At 40.3% G+C, this 16,755-nt stretch overlaps 1 protein-coding gene across 4 annotated transcripts in view; it reads right to left on the reverse strand.

Annotated features, from left to right (window-relative positions):
• The window catches only part of LOC149456841 (cytosolic carboxypeptidase 6-like), a 2,243,892-nt gene that overhangs the window by 744,987 nt on the left and 1,482,150 nt on the right, over positions 1 to 16,755 (reverse strand). For 2 of the 4 annotated variants that reach the window (XM_089684446.1, XM_089684449.1), the window contains 2 exons: positions 8,274 to 8,422; positions 7,768 to 7,981 (listed from right to left, as the gene is read on the reverse strand). The exons of the other annotated variants lie outside the window; for them this stretch is intronic. In XM_089684446.1, the coding sequence (XP_089540572.1) occupies positions 7,768 to 7,981; positions 8,274 to 8,422 (363 nt within the window). The remainder of the gene's footprint in view (positions 1 to 7,767; positions 7,982 to 8,273; positions 8,423 to 16,755) is intronic. 4 annotated transcript variants of the gene reach the window in all.

The following is a 16,755-nucleotide window of genomic DNA, read 5'->3' on the forward strand; positions in this document are numbered from 1 at the left end:
CGGTGTAAAAGAAATCAGTGTAAAAAAAAAAAATCTTCATAACTCCCCACACGTAGGACAGTGTCACTATGGTGACACTGTACTGCTAGGTGTCAGTATGTAAAAAAAAAAAAAATAATAATATAAAAAAATAAAAATGTAAACAATTTTTTTTTAAATTATAATTTTTGGTTATAAACTAATTTGAGTTTTTTTTTTTTACTAAAAAGGTAACTGAATAAATTTTGGCCAAGATTTATGAAGAAAGATTATTTATTTGCAAAATTGTATAAGAAAAACACTTTTTTTCAAAATTTTTGGACTTTTTCATTTATATAGCAAAAAAAATAAAAAACCCAGTGGTGAATAAATACCACCAAAATAAAGCTTTATCTGTCTGAAAAAATGCTAAAACAATCATATGGGTACAGTGTTGACCGCGCAATTGTCATTCAAAGTGTGATAGCACTGAAAGCAGAAAATTGGCCTGGACAGGAAGGGGGTAAATGTGTCCAGACTTGAAGTGGTTAAAATGCCAAATGCACCTAAACACTAAGCACATTTAGCACTTCAACATTTATTCATTTCAATGTCCAGAATAAATTAAAATTCTGGCCAATTAAATTAATCAACTCCCAAATGTGCTAAACTGGTTTGAAAAAAGTGCAGCTTAGGTGAGTTTTTAATGCTGATTTCCTCCTGCCAGGAGAAGCAGCATTTACAATAAACCAGTGTGCATAAAGTTTAGCATAAACTAAAAACATAAAAATCAGCACAAGGGACATACAGTTCTACTCAAAAGTTTGCACACCCTGCCAGAAATCGTGACATTTTGGCATTGATAGTTAAAATATGTCTGATCGTGCCAAAATGTATTTAGGGATAGTGATTATATGAAGTCATTTATTATCACATAGTTGTTTGACTCCTTTTTAAATCATAATGATAACAGAAATCACCAAATGGCCATGATCAAAAGTTTCCCTCCCCTGGAATGTTGGGCCTTGGTACAGACACACAAGGTGACACACACGGGTTAAAATGGCAATTAATGGTTAATTTCCTGCATCTGTGGCCTTTTAAATTGCAATTAGTGTCTGTGCATAAATAGTCAATTAGTTTTTTTGGCTCTCACATGGATGCACTGAGCAGGTTAGATACTGAGCCATGGGAAGCAGAAAAATACTGTCAAAAGACCTGCGTAACAAGGTAATGGAACTTTATAAAGATGGAAAAGGATATCCAAAGCCTTGAATATACCAGTCAATACTATTGAATCACTTATTAAAAAGTGGAAAATTGGAGGATCTCTTGAAATCAAGCTAAGGTCAGGTAGATCAAGAAAGATTGCAGCCACAACTGCCAGAAGACTTGTTTGGGATACAATAAAAAATCCACAAGTAACCTCAAGAGAAATACAGGCTGCTCTGGCAAAAGAATGTGTGACTATTTCAAGGAGCACAATACGACGATACTTGAACAAAAATTAACTGCGTGGTCAAGTTGCCACAAAGAAGCCTTTACTGTGCCAATGCCTTAAAAAAAAACAAAAAAACAGGTGAGGAGTGTCAAGGTGTTGTCGGGAATAATATAACCAGCCTTTATGGTTGTATTTTGCTCCTTGAAACATCCACACCATCTTTTTCCTGAGGTTACCTTTGTATCCCAAACAATTCTTCTGGCAGATATGGCTGCAATCTTTCTTGGTCTACTTAACCTTGGCTTGGTATCAATAGATCCTCAAATTGTATACTTCTTAATAGGTGATTGAACAGTACTGACTGGCATATTCACTCCTTGCAATTTAAAAAGCCATAGATGTAGGAAATTAACCTTTAATTGCCATTTTAACTCGTGTGTGTCAACTTCGATGTCTGTACCAAGGTCAAAACATTCCAGGGTATGTAAACCTTTGATCCGGGCCATTTGGGTGATTTCTGTTATTATTATGATTTAAAAAGGAGCCAAACAACTATGTGGTAATAAATGGCTTCATATGATCACTGCCCTTAAATAAAATACTTTTTTTGGCATGATCAGTCATATTTTCCATATAAATGCCAAAATTTAATGATTTGTGCCAGGGTATGCAAACTTTTTATCACAACTGTAACTTACATATAGTATGATATGTCTCTTGTTTTAGGGAAATCTTCATCCAAGCCCCCAACCCCAGAGCTCCGCACCCCCATGGTAATCTGATCAAGACAGCTCGACTATGCCTGCCCTTTCCTGGCAGATCCACCATTCATAGAGGCTGTACTACATCATCTATGAATGATACAGGATCCATGAATACAAGGGTTTGGAGGTATCAATCATTTGCCTGTCCCCCATTTAGAAATTGTGTGTCAGTCATAGAAGATGAAGTACAGCTGTTATGAATGATGGATCTGCCAGGAAAGGCTGGGCATAATTGACCTCTCTTGATAAGAGCTTCTGACAGCCCCCTTAGTGTACGGTGATGGGGGTATGAGGGCTTAGACAGATGAAGATTTCTCCTAAGGCTAGGTTCACATCATGAATTGACTAGTGCATTGCATTCTTGTACAATTCTCATGCGATTCAGTGCAGTGCAATTTGAGCTCATTCATTTTAAACAGGACACCTTTGGAAACACACTGCAACCCAATTGCATGGTAGTTTTGTACCATGTGATCTGGTGCAGACAAACACACTGCGTTTGTGGCTTCGTTAACATTGGACTGACAGCTACTGCAGATCGCAAGGGCAGTGCATTTTGAACATGGTTCGGGAAACACACACGGATTGCACGTTTCCTGCAGCACATTCTAGTATGAACTGGGCAAAAAACACGAAGAATCAGTACAAGGGAAACAACATACTAAATGTAAGTTGTCCCTTGTTCCAATTTTCTGTTTTATATTTAGGCTAAACTTTCAAGGAACTCCTGTTTATCTATCTTTTTTACTTAAGGAGGAAACATTCCTTGCTGCTTCTGATTTGCTCTTATAATAAAATAATCTCCCTTGTCCTTTCATTCACACCTTTACCATTCCACCAGGACAAACCTCACCTTCCCAGCATCACTACCTACAGCTTAAATCTGGTATTGCATTTGTAAGTGCAGAAAGGGTGGTAGTATAGGTCTGTGCATAGGGAAAAGAGTTCCCCCCAAAAAAACATATTTTCAAATAGTCCCACATGAAACTATCTTTTTTTGGGGAACTCTTTTCTCTATGCACATATGTATCGAGTATGAGTTTTGGTGACCACACCCACCAATTTTCACTTTAATCCCTCCTATATCGGCTATTCACGCCCTTGGTTAATCTTTTTTAGTCCTTTGTATTGGTTGGTAGTATAGGTCCCACAACATAGCTAAGGAAGACACCAATGATTTGTGTGACTAAATTTGTTGTTTAAGCTGTAGCACCTGTTGTAATTGCAGGCGAAATGTGCATAACATAAGTGCTCTAACAAACATTTAGACTAGGTCCACATCTGTGTGGGTGGTGCCGCTGCAGATCCACACGAAAATCCGTGCAGCCGCACCACCCACACAGAGAAATGCAGACCTGCGGGCAGGTGCCATTAGTTCTAGTGGCACGCCGCCTGCACTAGAAAACGCAACCGTACTGGGAACCGAGGTCCCCGTGCGTGCTGCGTTTTCGGAAGAAGTGCAGGGACTTCTTCCCTGCGTGTCACGGGCACGGGAGTCCATTCAAATGAATGGGCTCTCATGCCGTGCAAAACGCAGCCTGCACGGTCGCATATATGTGAACCGGGGCTTAAGAGCACTGAACTGGTAACACAATATAATTCCAAATTTTAGTATGTTAAGCCATTTTGTGAACATCTATTTTTTACAGGTAATAATGCTTAGAAATTCAGGAACATGTACAAGAATACAAAAAACCCCTTGCGCTCAGCACAGTATATCTAAGCAGGTCTGAACCACAAAATATCTATTCCCATGATGCAACAGGAGCTTTCCCTCATTTCTTCTGTATTTGCTGTGCTGTCACTCAGCCTGATGTGGTGCAGTAGGTGGGCAGGCCCTGGAGTGCTTATTAACTCCTCTCTCTTTGAAAAGAAAGAAGAAAAAAAAAAAATGAAAGAAGGATGAATATTGGATTGGAACTAGTGAATGGTAATTTCAAAAGCTTTTCATTTTGAAGTTAAAAAGCAATATCCAAAGTTTTTACTAGAGGAAAGTTCTTCCTTATACAACGTGGAATACATATTTTAACAAGTACCTGCTTACACCTCTCACCTGAGCAGATATGTGTGTATAGAGAAGAGAGGAAACCTGTGCAGCCTGTGGGAATGCTCCTTTTAAACCTGTCTCCTTGGTGACATTCATCAGAGAAGGAAAGGAGTGTGCTGTGTACAAATCAGTGCTGCAAGAAGCTTAACTGACAACAGGAGCAGTGAGAAGCCTCATTGTACCAATCTCCCAAACTATCTTTTAATGTGTTCAACTTCAGTTTCCCTTCTTCCCGGGGAGATCGCTGCAGAAAGAGCCGGTCTCACTCTGACAGATGTCACAAGTGGATTACTGCTCTTCTAACATCTTAAAGTACCTTGCACCTAAAATTACAAGTTCTACTGCAACAGAAATTATATCCTTTTTATCTGAAAGCAGAATTTACCGGTAGACAGATCAAACCAATCCAAAAAAATCTGGATTATTTATAGCAAAAAAAGTATAGGTTTCTTTTACTAGCTGATATGAACTGAAAAAAAGACTGGTGGCTGACACATATACATTTTATGCATGAGGCCTTGTGTACATACTAAGGAAAAGAAACCAGCAAATTGCAATAATTGTCTGACAGCAAGACATTTATACTCTTCCTAGGTTAGATCAATCTGTAATAGCACTGCATCAATGCAACATGGCACCAAAAGAATAAGCTGCAATTTTATTACCTGAACCTATATCCATGACAATACAGCCTACCAATGAGTTTTGGAGTTATTTATCCACAACCATCAATCAATCAATCAATCAATCAATCAGATCAGTCTTTCTAAACCTTTTCAACACAGAGGAACCCTTAGAATAACTTTCCAGTCTTAGGGATCCCCTCCTAAAAATTACTATATCTACTACTCATGATACATTAGTGAGATGATCAGTGGGAAGAATGCTCCTTACATTTTTGGTCAGTGGGGGGAATTACTCCCTTACAGATGGCTAAAAAGATCAATTGAGTTAGTGGGAATTTATATGAGAGGTAGAAATTACTCACTGCTCAAGGAACCACCTCCTACAACTTTTTAGAAGTATGAATATGCATGAGGACTTAACAGAAGTTAACACAAGTGAAACATCAGTCTAAAGCCAGCCGTACATTAATATTATATTTTTGTTGAACCGCCAGGTTGGCTGAAAATAAAAAAAAAAAAGATCTGATTTCCCCATCCCCACATTTGAGGTGGTTGGGGGAATCATTCCCGCTGTGATTTTGTATTTTGATGGTGGAAAGCCTTCCCACTTAGATATAGCCGGCAGAACTGATCATTTGGAAAAACCCCGACAGACTGGTTTACAGAAGTTTTCTGAACAACCAGCCTGCCTATACACGGATCAGAATACAGGCGGTTGGCGGTGAACCAGCAAAATTTCGATCCATGTATGGCCTCCTAAAGGCTTCATTCACACTTCATGATTTGGAATCGCAGGTGGAATCAACAAGATTCTGCTCATGATTCCAAATCGTGTAGCAATCGCTGCAAGGCATGCAATGTGCGCTTGGGTGCCATTCCTTCTAATTGGCACCCCAAATGCAGTGTGAATTTGGCGCATGACAGAATAGCACTGAAATTGTGGCAAAACACGACTATACAAATCACATGAAACATGTCACCCAAAAAGGAGCAGGAGCTTCTTTTTGGGGGATAAACATGCAAAGGGCATCCAATTGAAGTGAATGGGCTGTCTTATGCATGACACGCAGAATCGCAAGCGAGAACCCAAGTTCCCGCTATTTGAAGTGTGAACGGGCCTAAGACACCATCTAAGGCATATACACATGATTGCTGGGTTCCATAATAGATTTGATGCTTGTGCTTTCCATCTGCTAAGCTGACCAGAAAAACAACCTCAACAGAAAGGTTGAAAATTAATGTTTCTACTTACAAAATTCCAGTAGTTCATTGGAGGACACGGCACTTAAATATTCTTTTTATGTGTGGATATACAGCGGCTTTTGGGAGGTATTAACACCACACACTATGCAAATCAAAAAGGAGCCTGCTGCCTTTAATGGCTATAGAGCTCAGTTGTAGCAAGCAGTAAAGAAAATGAGAAGGGAACCATTCATTCGTTGCAGACCCAAAATCCTTGGAATCAGTCTAGCAAGATAAGAGGACCCAGTTCTCCAATGAACTGCTGGAGAAAAAAAAATTACAGAAAGAATAAAATCATATGAACTTACTGGAAGACACAGCACTTTAATATTATTCTACATGTGAAATGGCCAAAAGTCCCAAAAGAAAGAAGGGCAAGGACACATAGCTGAAAACAACAGTGGGAAATTGCAACCCAAGAAGCCGAAAGCCAGGAGATCGCACAGGCACTTGCTGAACTCTTCCTCCAAGGCAAGTATCTGCTGATGCACCAACATCCACCCTATAAAACTCAGTAAAAGGGTGGATGAGAGACCAAGTGACATACTTAGGGCCTATGTTGATGGGATTTTTTTGCATGTCAGAATTCCAAGAGAATACCTAATTGAGGCTGGTCAACTGTATGTCAACTGAAAACTTGTCGGCATGAGGAGGTACTATGCATTTCTGCTGCTCACGTTGCATGCCAGGCTGGACTGCTAGTGCCTGGCCTGGTACGCATTGTATGGACCTCCTTCATGCCACTTACTCATGCTGCAAGAATCTACTGGAGCTGACAGGCTCACGATTGCACTGATTTAATCTCTGCTGATGTTCTACCCCCCCCCCCCCTTTTTTTTCGTATTGTTTGCTGTGTTATTTGTTTTCTCTTCTCACTCTTTAGAATTTATGAATGTTAGGTGTACTTTTCGGATACGGGTTTTAATGTGAATTTTGGGCGCTATGATTGTTGTGTCAGCTGTTGTACTGTACATCACAATTGCCCTTGCCTGTCCAAATGTTTTTTTTCTGTACTTGAAAAACATAAATAAATATTACACAAAAAAAAGAAGTAGGCCAACTTCACCTATCACTTAATACTGAATGATTTCAGAAGCATCTCAAATTGATGCCATAAACAAAGCTCTGTCAAATCTAGTAGACTGAGCTTTACACCGAGCAGGAATATAGCCTAGCCACTAGAGCAAGTTGCTCCCTTTTGATTGAATAGTGTCCAAAACTCCTAAAAAACTTAAAGTGTGATTTCCTCCAAGGAATGCTGGAGCAGAGGGTAGGCCTGCTCAGAGGAGGCAACAGATAAATTGGAGGCTGAGGTGTCAATACGAACAGATCCAGCAACCTACACTCATATTAACATAGTTCAATGACTAGAGACTTCAGAAGCCCCATTAGGAATCCCCTACATAGAGCCTTTTATGAGCAATAAGAGAACATCATTCAACAACGTGTAATATGGACCTCAAGTGTGACATTTGTCTGAAATTCTTGTGCTCTTGGCTGCACTGGAAAAATGACACTTGGACTCGTTGCTATCCAACAGAGAGATTTTTTTTTTTTTTTAGACATGTCAGAATTTAGAATGGGCCTCATTCATGAGACTTCTGGTATGGGTGTATAATCATTATCTGTAGCACTATGTAGGCGCATCCTTTGCAGTACAGGCATGGTAAAGGAATCTGCACAGCGCACCTCTGATAACGCTCAGTTTGTGGGGTGAGAGGGGAGGTTTAGGACTTGCATCCTTTTTTTTCTTTGTCGCCACGCCAGTGACACTTCGGTTCTTCAGAACATCAGTTCCCCAAATCATAACTGCCAAGTTCTTGGTATACTTGGAGTCGCCCTGTGTGGCTTGTAACTGGTGCCATTTCTCCTCATTCACCCATACGCCACTGCCCAGGTGGACCTGAATGAATAATAGCAAAACTTTATCATCAATCGAGCATAAAATATCTCTTAAATAGTTGATTAAACATAAACAAAGGTTGTCAGATATCAAATATGAAATACCTGTAATGTTTACAGTAGGGATTGTGGAAGTGGCTAGTTTATGAAAATGGTTTCTCTAACAAAGTAGATATCAACTTTTAAAGCAATAGTGATATCTGGAAGAAGGGAATAGGACAAGAAACAGTCTATGTTGGCAGTTAAAATAGCATGAATGCGCAATAATACAAAAGACATAATCTGCTATTTACCTTTCCATTATCTAGGATATATTTATCCAGAACTGGGGCAGGGGTAGGGTAGAATGAGGATGTATTGGCCTCTTCGCTGGTCAGTTTCTGTATTTCTGGCTCAGGCTCACATAATTCTAAAGATTCAGCCTTCAGGTCAATGGAGAAGCCTGGAAATGGGAAAAAAGAAGAGTACATAGAAAACACAGTAAGATCAAAGCAAGGCATTAAACTGTGTACGTTACTCTTCAATTTACAGAACAAATCTAAAAGAAAAGTACCAAGCTGTGCACAGATGACTATTGTTCAAAGACAGAGTGGAAGTTCATTAGGAAGACTGTGGGCCTCGTTGATCAAAACCGTTCTTAGAGTGGTTGTAAGCCCTTACATATACCCGCTGAAGTGACTAGCCTCAGGTGACACACAGAGATGAAACAAATCCTCCTAGAAAAGCTGTACTTGTTTTTCTGCAGCCCTCAATCCTCTACATTCAAAGTACACAGATCAAAGCCTATTTTTCAACTCCAGAAGGCAGGTTGTGGGGATCACAGCATATAGCTTTGATCTGATTGGACAGAATGGACACTGCCCCCTCTACACAGCCTCATAGGGAAACATCAGCTGAGACTGTCAATCCCCTTCTGTCTGTTGGGCAAGGGGCAGGGGCTGGGTTGTGTCCTGAATTTCTGTGGTATCAGCATAAAAGTGACTCATGCAGATAGCAGTGGGGGGGATAGACCTGACAGAAATAACACTAGATTCTTTAGATTGAGGCAAGTACATACTATAAAGGGATATATTTTGTTCATTTAGGTTTATAGCCACTTTAAGAAAAGTGTTCTACTTGTCCAAGTGGCAAAAGGAACTTTTTTTTTCTAGTTGAATAGAAGGAGAGGTCAACTGGCTCAGTTAACTGAAGACCAAGCATGTAAATGTGTACATGCATATACATATTACTTCAGAAATAAAATGAAATGGTACAGGGAAAAAGTATTGAACACGCTAACTGAAATGTATTTAATACTTTGTACAAAATCCTTTGTTGGTAATCACAGCTTCAAGATGCCTCCTGTATGGAGAAACTGGTCGTATGCATTGCATTCCTCCAAACAATCTTCAAATCTTGAAGGTTCTGTGGGCCTCTTCTATGAACCCTGATCTTTAGTTCCATATATTGTGCATTGGATTCAAGTCAGGTGATTGGCTGGGCCACTCTAGCAACTTTTTTTCTTTCTTTGAAAGCAATTGAGAGTTTCCTTGGTTTTGTGTTTGGGATCATTGTCTTGCTGAAATGTCCACCCTCGTTTCATCTTAATCTTCCTGGTAGATGGCAGTAGAATTTTATCAAGAATGTCTTGGTACATTTTTCCATTCATCCTTCCTTCAATGAAATGAAGTTTGCCAGTACCGTATGCTGAAAAACAGCCCCACAACATGATGCTGCCACCTCCAAACTTTATTGCTGATATAGTATTTTTGGGGTGATGTGCAGTGCCATTTGACCTCCAAACATGGTGTGTATTATGGCATCAAAAGAGTTAAATACTGGTCTCATCTGACCAGACTATATTCTAGTATTTCACAGGCTTGTCTAAATGTTGTGGAGCAAACTTTAAATGAGAGGCAACATGCTTTTTCTTCAGCAATGGAGTCTTGCATGGTGAGCGTGCATACAGGCCATGGTGTTTGAGTGTATTACTTATTGTTTTCTTTTAAACAATTGAAGCTGCTAATACCAGGTCTTTCTGAAGATCTCAAATGTTCCTTGGATCCTGGACAACTCTTCTGATATTTCTTTTCACTCCTCTGTCAGAATTCTTATGAGGAGCACTTGGTCGTTTAGAAATCCTTCTGTAACCAACGCCATCAGTATATTTTGCAACAATAAGGTTGCGAAGATCTTCAGAGAGCTCTTTGCTTTTACCCATCATGTGATGTTTCTTGTGTGACACCTTGGTAATGAGACACCTTTTTATAGGCCATCAGTTGAGATTGAACCAGCTGATATTAATTTGCACTGACAAGGGGCAGGATTGCTTTCTAATTACTGATAGATATCAGTTGGTGTCTTGGCTTTCCATGCCTTTTTGTACCTCCTTTGTTCATGTGTTCAATACTTTTTCTCTGTGTCATTCCATTTTATTACACATAACTTAATTTTGGATCTCATTTGTTTTGGTTTCTTTGTATGTATGGATTGCATGGGTTGTTACCGACATGTAGTGAAAATTTTATGTCAATAGCACCTTAAGAAATATATTTACTAAGAAAAATGGTGACATATTCAGTACATATTTTACCCACTGTATCTGTTGCCAGACATCCAGCGTGCTCCTAACCTCCTCTATGGCCTTATAACATGGTGCTTTCACTGTCCTGAAATCCTAACCAGTGTTCTCAGCTCTACCTACTACACTAGAGAACTCTGCCTATCCCCCACCCCTTTCTTCTCCACTTCCTGTGGATATATATTCATTTCCTTCCCAGAAAAACAATGCTGCTGCCCTAGCCCTCGAAAGCTTACCTAAACACTGTGTGTGGGCTCTTGGGAGACATAGTACTGGGGGGAACATGCCTGAGTCAATAGGACCCCCAGCAGTTACCCCTGCAAGAATTTTACAAGCCCGGTAAATACAACAGAGTGAACTAATAAAAGCCGTTCCATGCAACTAAAAAAATAAAAGAAATCATAATGGGAAAATGGGCTAAAAGAAGGGCTGGTTCCCAACAGATGCGGTCCAAAAACACAGACAGTGTTTAACATGGATTCCAATGGCCCTACTTCACAGTGCATTCCAGTGCAGTCAACAAAAGGAGAACATGCTGCATTTTTTCCGCATGGAATGCGGCAAAAATGCACCAGAGCGCTCACCAGCACTCTCATAGTTCATTGTGAACTACAAGCTGTCAGCCACTGTTGAAAGTAGTTGTAGTTCATTCATAGAACCCTGTGAATGAATGATTTGGCTGGGTGGGCAGAACGTCAATCAGCCATGCTATTTTTATATTGTGACAGCAGGTGTGGGGAGAGGATCCCCTGCCTGGTGTCACAGTGGAGGCTTGGGGGGTACAGGGGCTGCTGATTTAGTAACATCTTACACCCTGAATATTGGTGTAATATGCTATGAAAGGTGAGTTTATCCTTTAAGGGTAATAGATATGGACATACACTTTAACCACTTCCTGTCCGGCCCATGTACATAAACGGCCAGACAGGAGCACTGCAGAAGCGGGTTGTCGTTCATAAACGGCGCCCGCATTTACAGGCTGTGTGCGCTCCCTGGGAGCGCACAGCACCGCGATCCGGTGCCCGCTGTGTCCGAACACCAATCGCTGTACAGGATCTCTGTGTGGCCAATCAGAGATTACATGAATAGTAGCAAGCAAGATGTCACTTCTGACATCATTGCTTACTACGTGTGAAATCTGTGAATGATCACAGAGGTCACATGGTACAAGGCTATTCACAACAGCATTATACCATGTGACAAGCTGTGACCAATCACAGCTCTCACAGTATTTCTCAATGGCTACAAAAATGCAGTCAGAGAGAAGGAGAAATGATTGCTTTTACAGCCTTTATGGGTGTAAAAGCAATCAGTGTAAACAAAAAATCTTCATCACCCCCCACAAGTAGTACAGTGTCACTATGGTGACACTGTACTGCTAGAGTGACAGTATGTTAAAAAAAAAAAAACATAAATAATAATATAAAGAAATAAAATAAAAATGTAAAGTACATTTTTGAAAAATTATAATTTTTGGTTAGAAACTAATTTGGGTTATTTTTTTTTACTAAAAAGATAACTGAATAAATGTTGGCCAAGATTCATGAAGAAATATTATTTATTTGCAAAATTTTATAAGAAAAACACTTTTTTTCAAAATTTTTGGATTTTTTCATTTATATAGCAAAAAAAAAAGCTTTATCTGTCTCAAAAAAATGCTAAAAATTCATATGGGTACAGTGTTGCATGACCGCGCAATTGTCATTCAAAGTGCAACAGCGCTGAAAGCTGGAAATTGGCCTGGGCAGGAAGGGGGTATAAGTGCCCTGTAGGCTAGCGGTTAAAGATGTACGGTGTTGCATAAAGCTGTATTTAAAACAGAATATGAGGACAAAGCTAAACAATCCATTTGTATCAAACCAAGTGAACCCTAGTACTGGTTTGTTTAAGAAAAAATAAAAAACCCAGAGGTGATTAAATACCACCAAAATTAAGCTCTATCTGTCACAAAAAAATGATAAAAAATTCATATGGGTACAGTGTTGCATGACCGCGCAATTGTCATTCAAAGTGTGATAGCACTGAAAGCTGAAAATTGTCCAGACTTGAAGTGGTTAAGGGAAACACCGTAAGCTCCCATTCACACCAAACAGAATTTGACAGTTCAAAATTGCATTGCAAGTCGCACCCTATTTGTGCCTATGTAACCATTCAAAATGGTGCGACTCCAACTTGCACCAATTTTGAAAAAGGTTCCAATTGAGAATATTCCTATAGATACGAGGTATACGTAGCTACCTCAGGTTTTATGCACATAACTTACACCCCACTTGACTGAGACCAAATAACAGAGCCCATATACTGCTGAGACTGACATATATCACGGAATACAACACGTCATCCAAGACTGACATACAGAGCCTATGCCTGCAACCCTGATTACCATGAACAACGTGACCCGGAGCAGTTGCAGCCAAACCCCTTCTTTTTTTTTTTTCTTCTCTCTTCTAATCCTCTCCCCTCTTTTTCCTCCCTCCTCCTATCCTGCATTCTTTCCATTTCCTTCCCACTTCTTTGTGTTTAGGTGAACTTTGATTACCGGAAGACCCACAGTTCATAAGCTTCCACCCCAGGGGTGGACATCCAATAACCCTCTGATATAACCTCCCTTCCACCATACATTGCGTTCTGTAATTAAAGGGACTATATGATGATTTGCTGATTCATGTATCCAATTTGTTATGTTCACAACACCTTTCCTTTCTGTTTTTGTTTGGACTTTGTTTTTCGTTTGTTATTGTTTTCAGCATTGTTATGCGATGAAACCATGTATACTACAGATGTATGTCCTGACAGGGGACACTTGCATTTGCTGATACTATTCATGGGCAGCACCGTGGCTAAATGGTTAGCACTTCCGCCTGGCAGTACTAGGGTCATTGGTTCGAATCCCAACCACGGCACCACCTGCGTGGAGTTTGCATGTTCTCCCTGTGCCGGCGTGGATTTCCTCCGGGTACTCCGGTTTCCTCCCACATTCCAAAGACATGCTGGTAGGTTAATTGGCTCCTGTCTAAATTGTCCCTAGTATGTATGAATGTAAGTTAGGGACCTTAGATTGTACGCCCCTTGAGGGTTAGGGACTGATGTGAATGTACAATATATATGTAAAGCGCTGCGTAAATTGACAGCGCTATATAAGTACCTGAAATAAATAAATAAATAAATAAATGATCAGAATGTAGCCTGTATATGTTATCATTGTGCTTCTTCTCTCAATAAAAATAGTTTTTGGAAAAGAAAAAAAAAAAAAAAGGTTCCTGCACTGTTTTTGAAGATTTTATGTGCGACTTACATTGACATCTGTGCATGAAGTTGCACAGATGTTGGCAAGCTGCACATGAAAATCGAACTGACGAGCGGAATTTAAATCGTGCTACTTCAGCTGAAGTAGCACGATTCCAAAGCTGCATTCAGTGTGAACCAGAGCTAACAGCTTAAAATATGCAAATATACTAAAAGTTTCCTTTAAGATTTGTAGTTTGAATCTTTAGATACACGGACATATGTGGGGTTTATGTTACCTTCTGTATGTGTGAATAGTGGACATTGGTTATTAGAGCAGTAAAAGGTATACATGAGTCATGTCAATATGAAAGTGTGCATAACATAAAACTGACTTTATTTTTTTTTAACAGCTGGCAATTCACATTAAATAGGGGCCAGATTTCTGCAGAATTTTTTTTTCCTTCCTAACATCCAAAAACATGCATGCTCATACCCTTCAATAATAAGCCCCAACCATCAAACTCATCCCTACGTAGGATAGCGACTACACCCATTTTTTTCTTTTTAAGGGCCATCACTCTAGAGAAGCAAAAGCTAGAAGTGTCTCAGCAATAGAAGGCCGGTTGCAAGGTATGAAATTTTCCTTTAGAACAGATCAGTGGCTTACAATAAAAAAGGTTTTCTGCAGTAACAGTGATTTAAGCCTGGACTTCATCTGCAGAAATAGCAATCCTACACCTCAGAGGGTTTTATTGTACAGTGAAATAGGCAAATAAAAAGGAAAAACAGAGAATGCGAAGGCAAGAGGGAGACATAGGCTACAGCAGTGGAGAAAAGCAAACTCCCAAAGCAGCAAATAAGGCCGTGCACTTTATAAGGCCTGAGGAATTTGTTTCCTGACACAGACTGAGCGCCTGATCTCCAGGTTCACGCAGTAAAATGGAGTCAGAAACGAGACAAGTAAAAACATTTTCTAATCCCACCCCTGAATACTGCACAAGAACCACAGAAAAAACTGCTTTACTTTTCTCATTTGTTACCAAAAGAAGAAAGAAATTCAATACTTCTAAGATTGGTGTCCTTTTATCATGCAGCGGTAAATGACCGCTGCTCAGTTCTCCGGCATTCTCAGAGGAGACAGTTCTCCTCTGAATGCCTTTTTATGAAGCGGTGTAGATTGCTTCTCCGAATGAAGCGAGAAGCGATCTACAAACGCTTTGAATGCTGGAAAATGGCTGCTTTTACTATAATCTCATGAGATTACAGTAAGAGATCAAACACCGTTTACTAAGCAGAGGTAAATTATCGCTGCTTCGTTTGCGGTGCCCCCGATTCTCCAGCTCTGGGCTGGAGAATCTGGAGGGAGAACACAGATCTCCAGTGAAGGGCTGACATCGCTCCTTCATAACACTGGCCATCTGTGTGCTGAGATGATCAGAGGAGAACATCTCTGTTTCCTAAACCACTAATGATCTGAGATCAGCAACGATCCTCAGGATCGCCACTCATCTCTGTTTCATAAAAGGACACCAAAGTTCATTGAGATTGAGGAGAACTCATTTATCAAAGTGTCTTTTGAAGGAACTATATAGTTTTACTTTCAGTAACTGATCAAATCAAACCTCCACAAGAAAACGACAACTGAAGTTGAAAGAAGATCTACCAGAATTTTGTACAGTTCTGCATGTAGCGCTTTTTCCCATGTTTGTAAGTGCTTCTAACCATATTTATGAGGTCCGACCTGCCGCCCGCCCCTACCATTGCTGATCCAACAACAGCTATGAAGTAGAAGGCTGATTCACAAGTGCAGTTTGTCGTGGTTGTGAGTACTTTCCCAAAACAAGCGACGGTAAGAGGAATGTAGAAGCCAATATGCCCCCCTCCCTTTGCATTCCTCTTTCTGTGCTTGTCTGGGGAAAGTTCTCCCAGTTGAAACTACCTGCAGCTATGAATCATCTGTCTCCTTCATGGCTGTTGTAGGATCAACTGTGGCAAGATCGATGGAGCAGGCAGGACCTTACAACTAGGGTTATGTTTATCATATTTTTCCAGTTCTGTCTCCTATTGGACAAAGCACATGTAGTGCTTTATTCCATGTTTGTAAGTGCTTTCTTACCGCAGTTATAGGTCCAACCTACCCGACTCCTCTCCTGCCGCAGCTAATCAGACAACTGCTATGAAGGAAAAAGCTGATTTATAAGTACAGCTTGTTTTGGCTGTGAGCACTTTCCAAAGATGAGCAGTGGCAAGTAGGCATGCACCGAAATTTCAGTGCCCGAAACGTTTCGGCTGAAAACACCCCTATTGGGCTTCAGCCAATATGAAAAAAAGCACCGATACAAGTGCCAAAAAACCCCGCCCCTCGTCACTGCCCGCCGCCCGCACACCGCTGCCGCCACCGGCCGTCGCTCGGTAGTTCTCAGCCTTACCTCCGTACCTGAGAAACCATCGAACGATCCCGGCACTGGGTATAGAGATTAGTGAAGGAAAGATGGCCTCCACTCATCTCTATGCCCTTGGAGGACCAGAGCGATGTCACTTCCAGTTCCGGCCATTTTTTTTTTTTACAGCACTAGATCAATGCTTTTTTTGATCTAATGCTTTACATTGTAGAGGAGACATGTGGGGTCTTATTGACCCCATATCTCTCCATAAAGAGGACCTGCCACTAATTATTTCTATCACATGGGATGCATGCATTCCTTATGATAAGAATAAAAGTGATTAAAACTATTTTTAAAAGGACAGTGCAAAAAAACAAAAACATTAAATAAATAATAAAAAAAAAAGTTTAAAGTACTCCTATCCCCCGTGCTTGCATGTAGTGGTGAACGCACACGTAGGCCATGCCCACATATGTAAACGGTGCTCAAACCACACATGAGGTATCGCCATGAACATCAGAGCAAGAGTAATAATTCTCGCACTAGACCTCCTCTGTAACTTTACACTACTAACCTGTAGAAATTTTGAAAGCATCACCCATG

Source organism: Staurois parvus, unplaced genomic scaffold (genome assembly GCF_062004578.1).
Source record: "Staurois parvus isolate SC_StPar_1 unplaced genomic scaffold, SC_StPar_1.0 ptg000347l, whole genome shotgun sequence".
NCBI lineage: Eukaryota > Metazoa > Chordata > Amphibia > Anura > Ranidae > Staurois > Staurois parvus.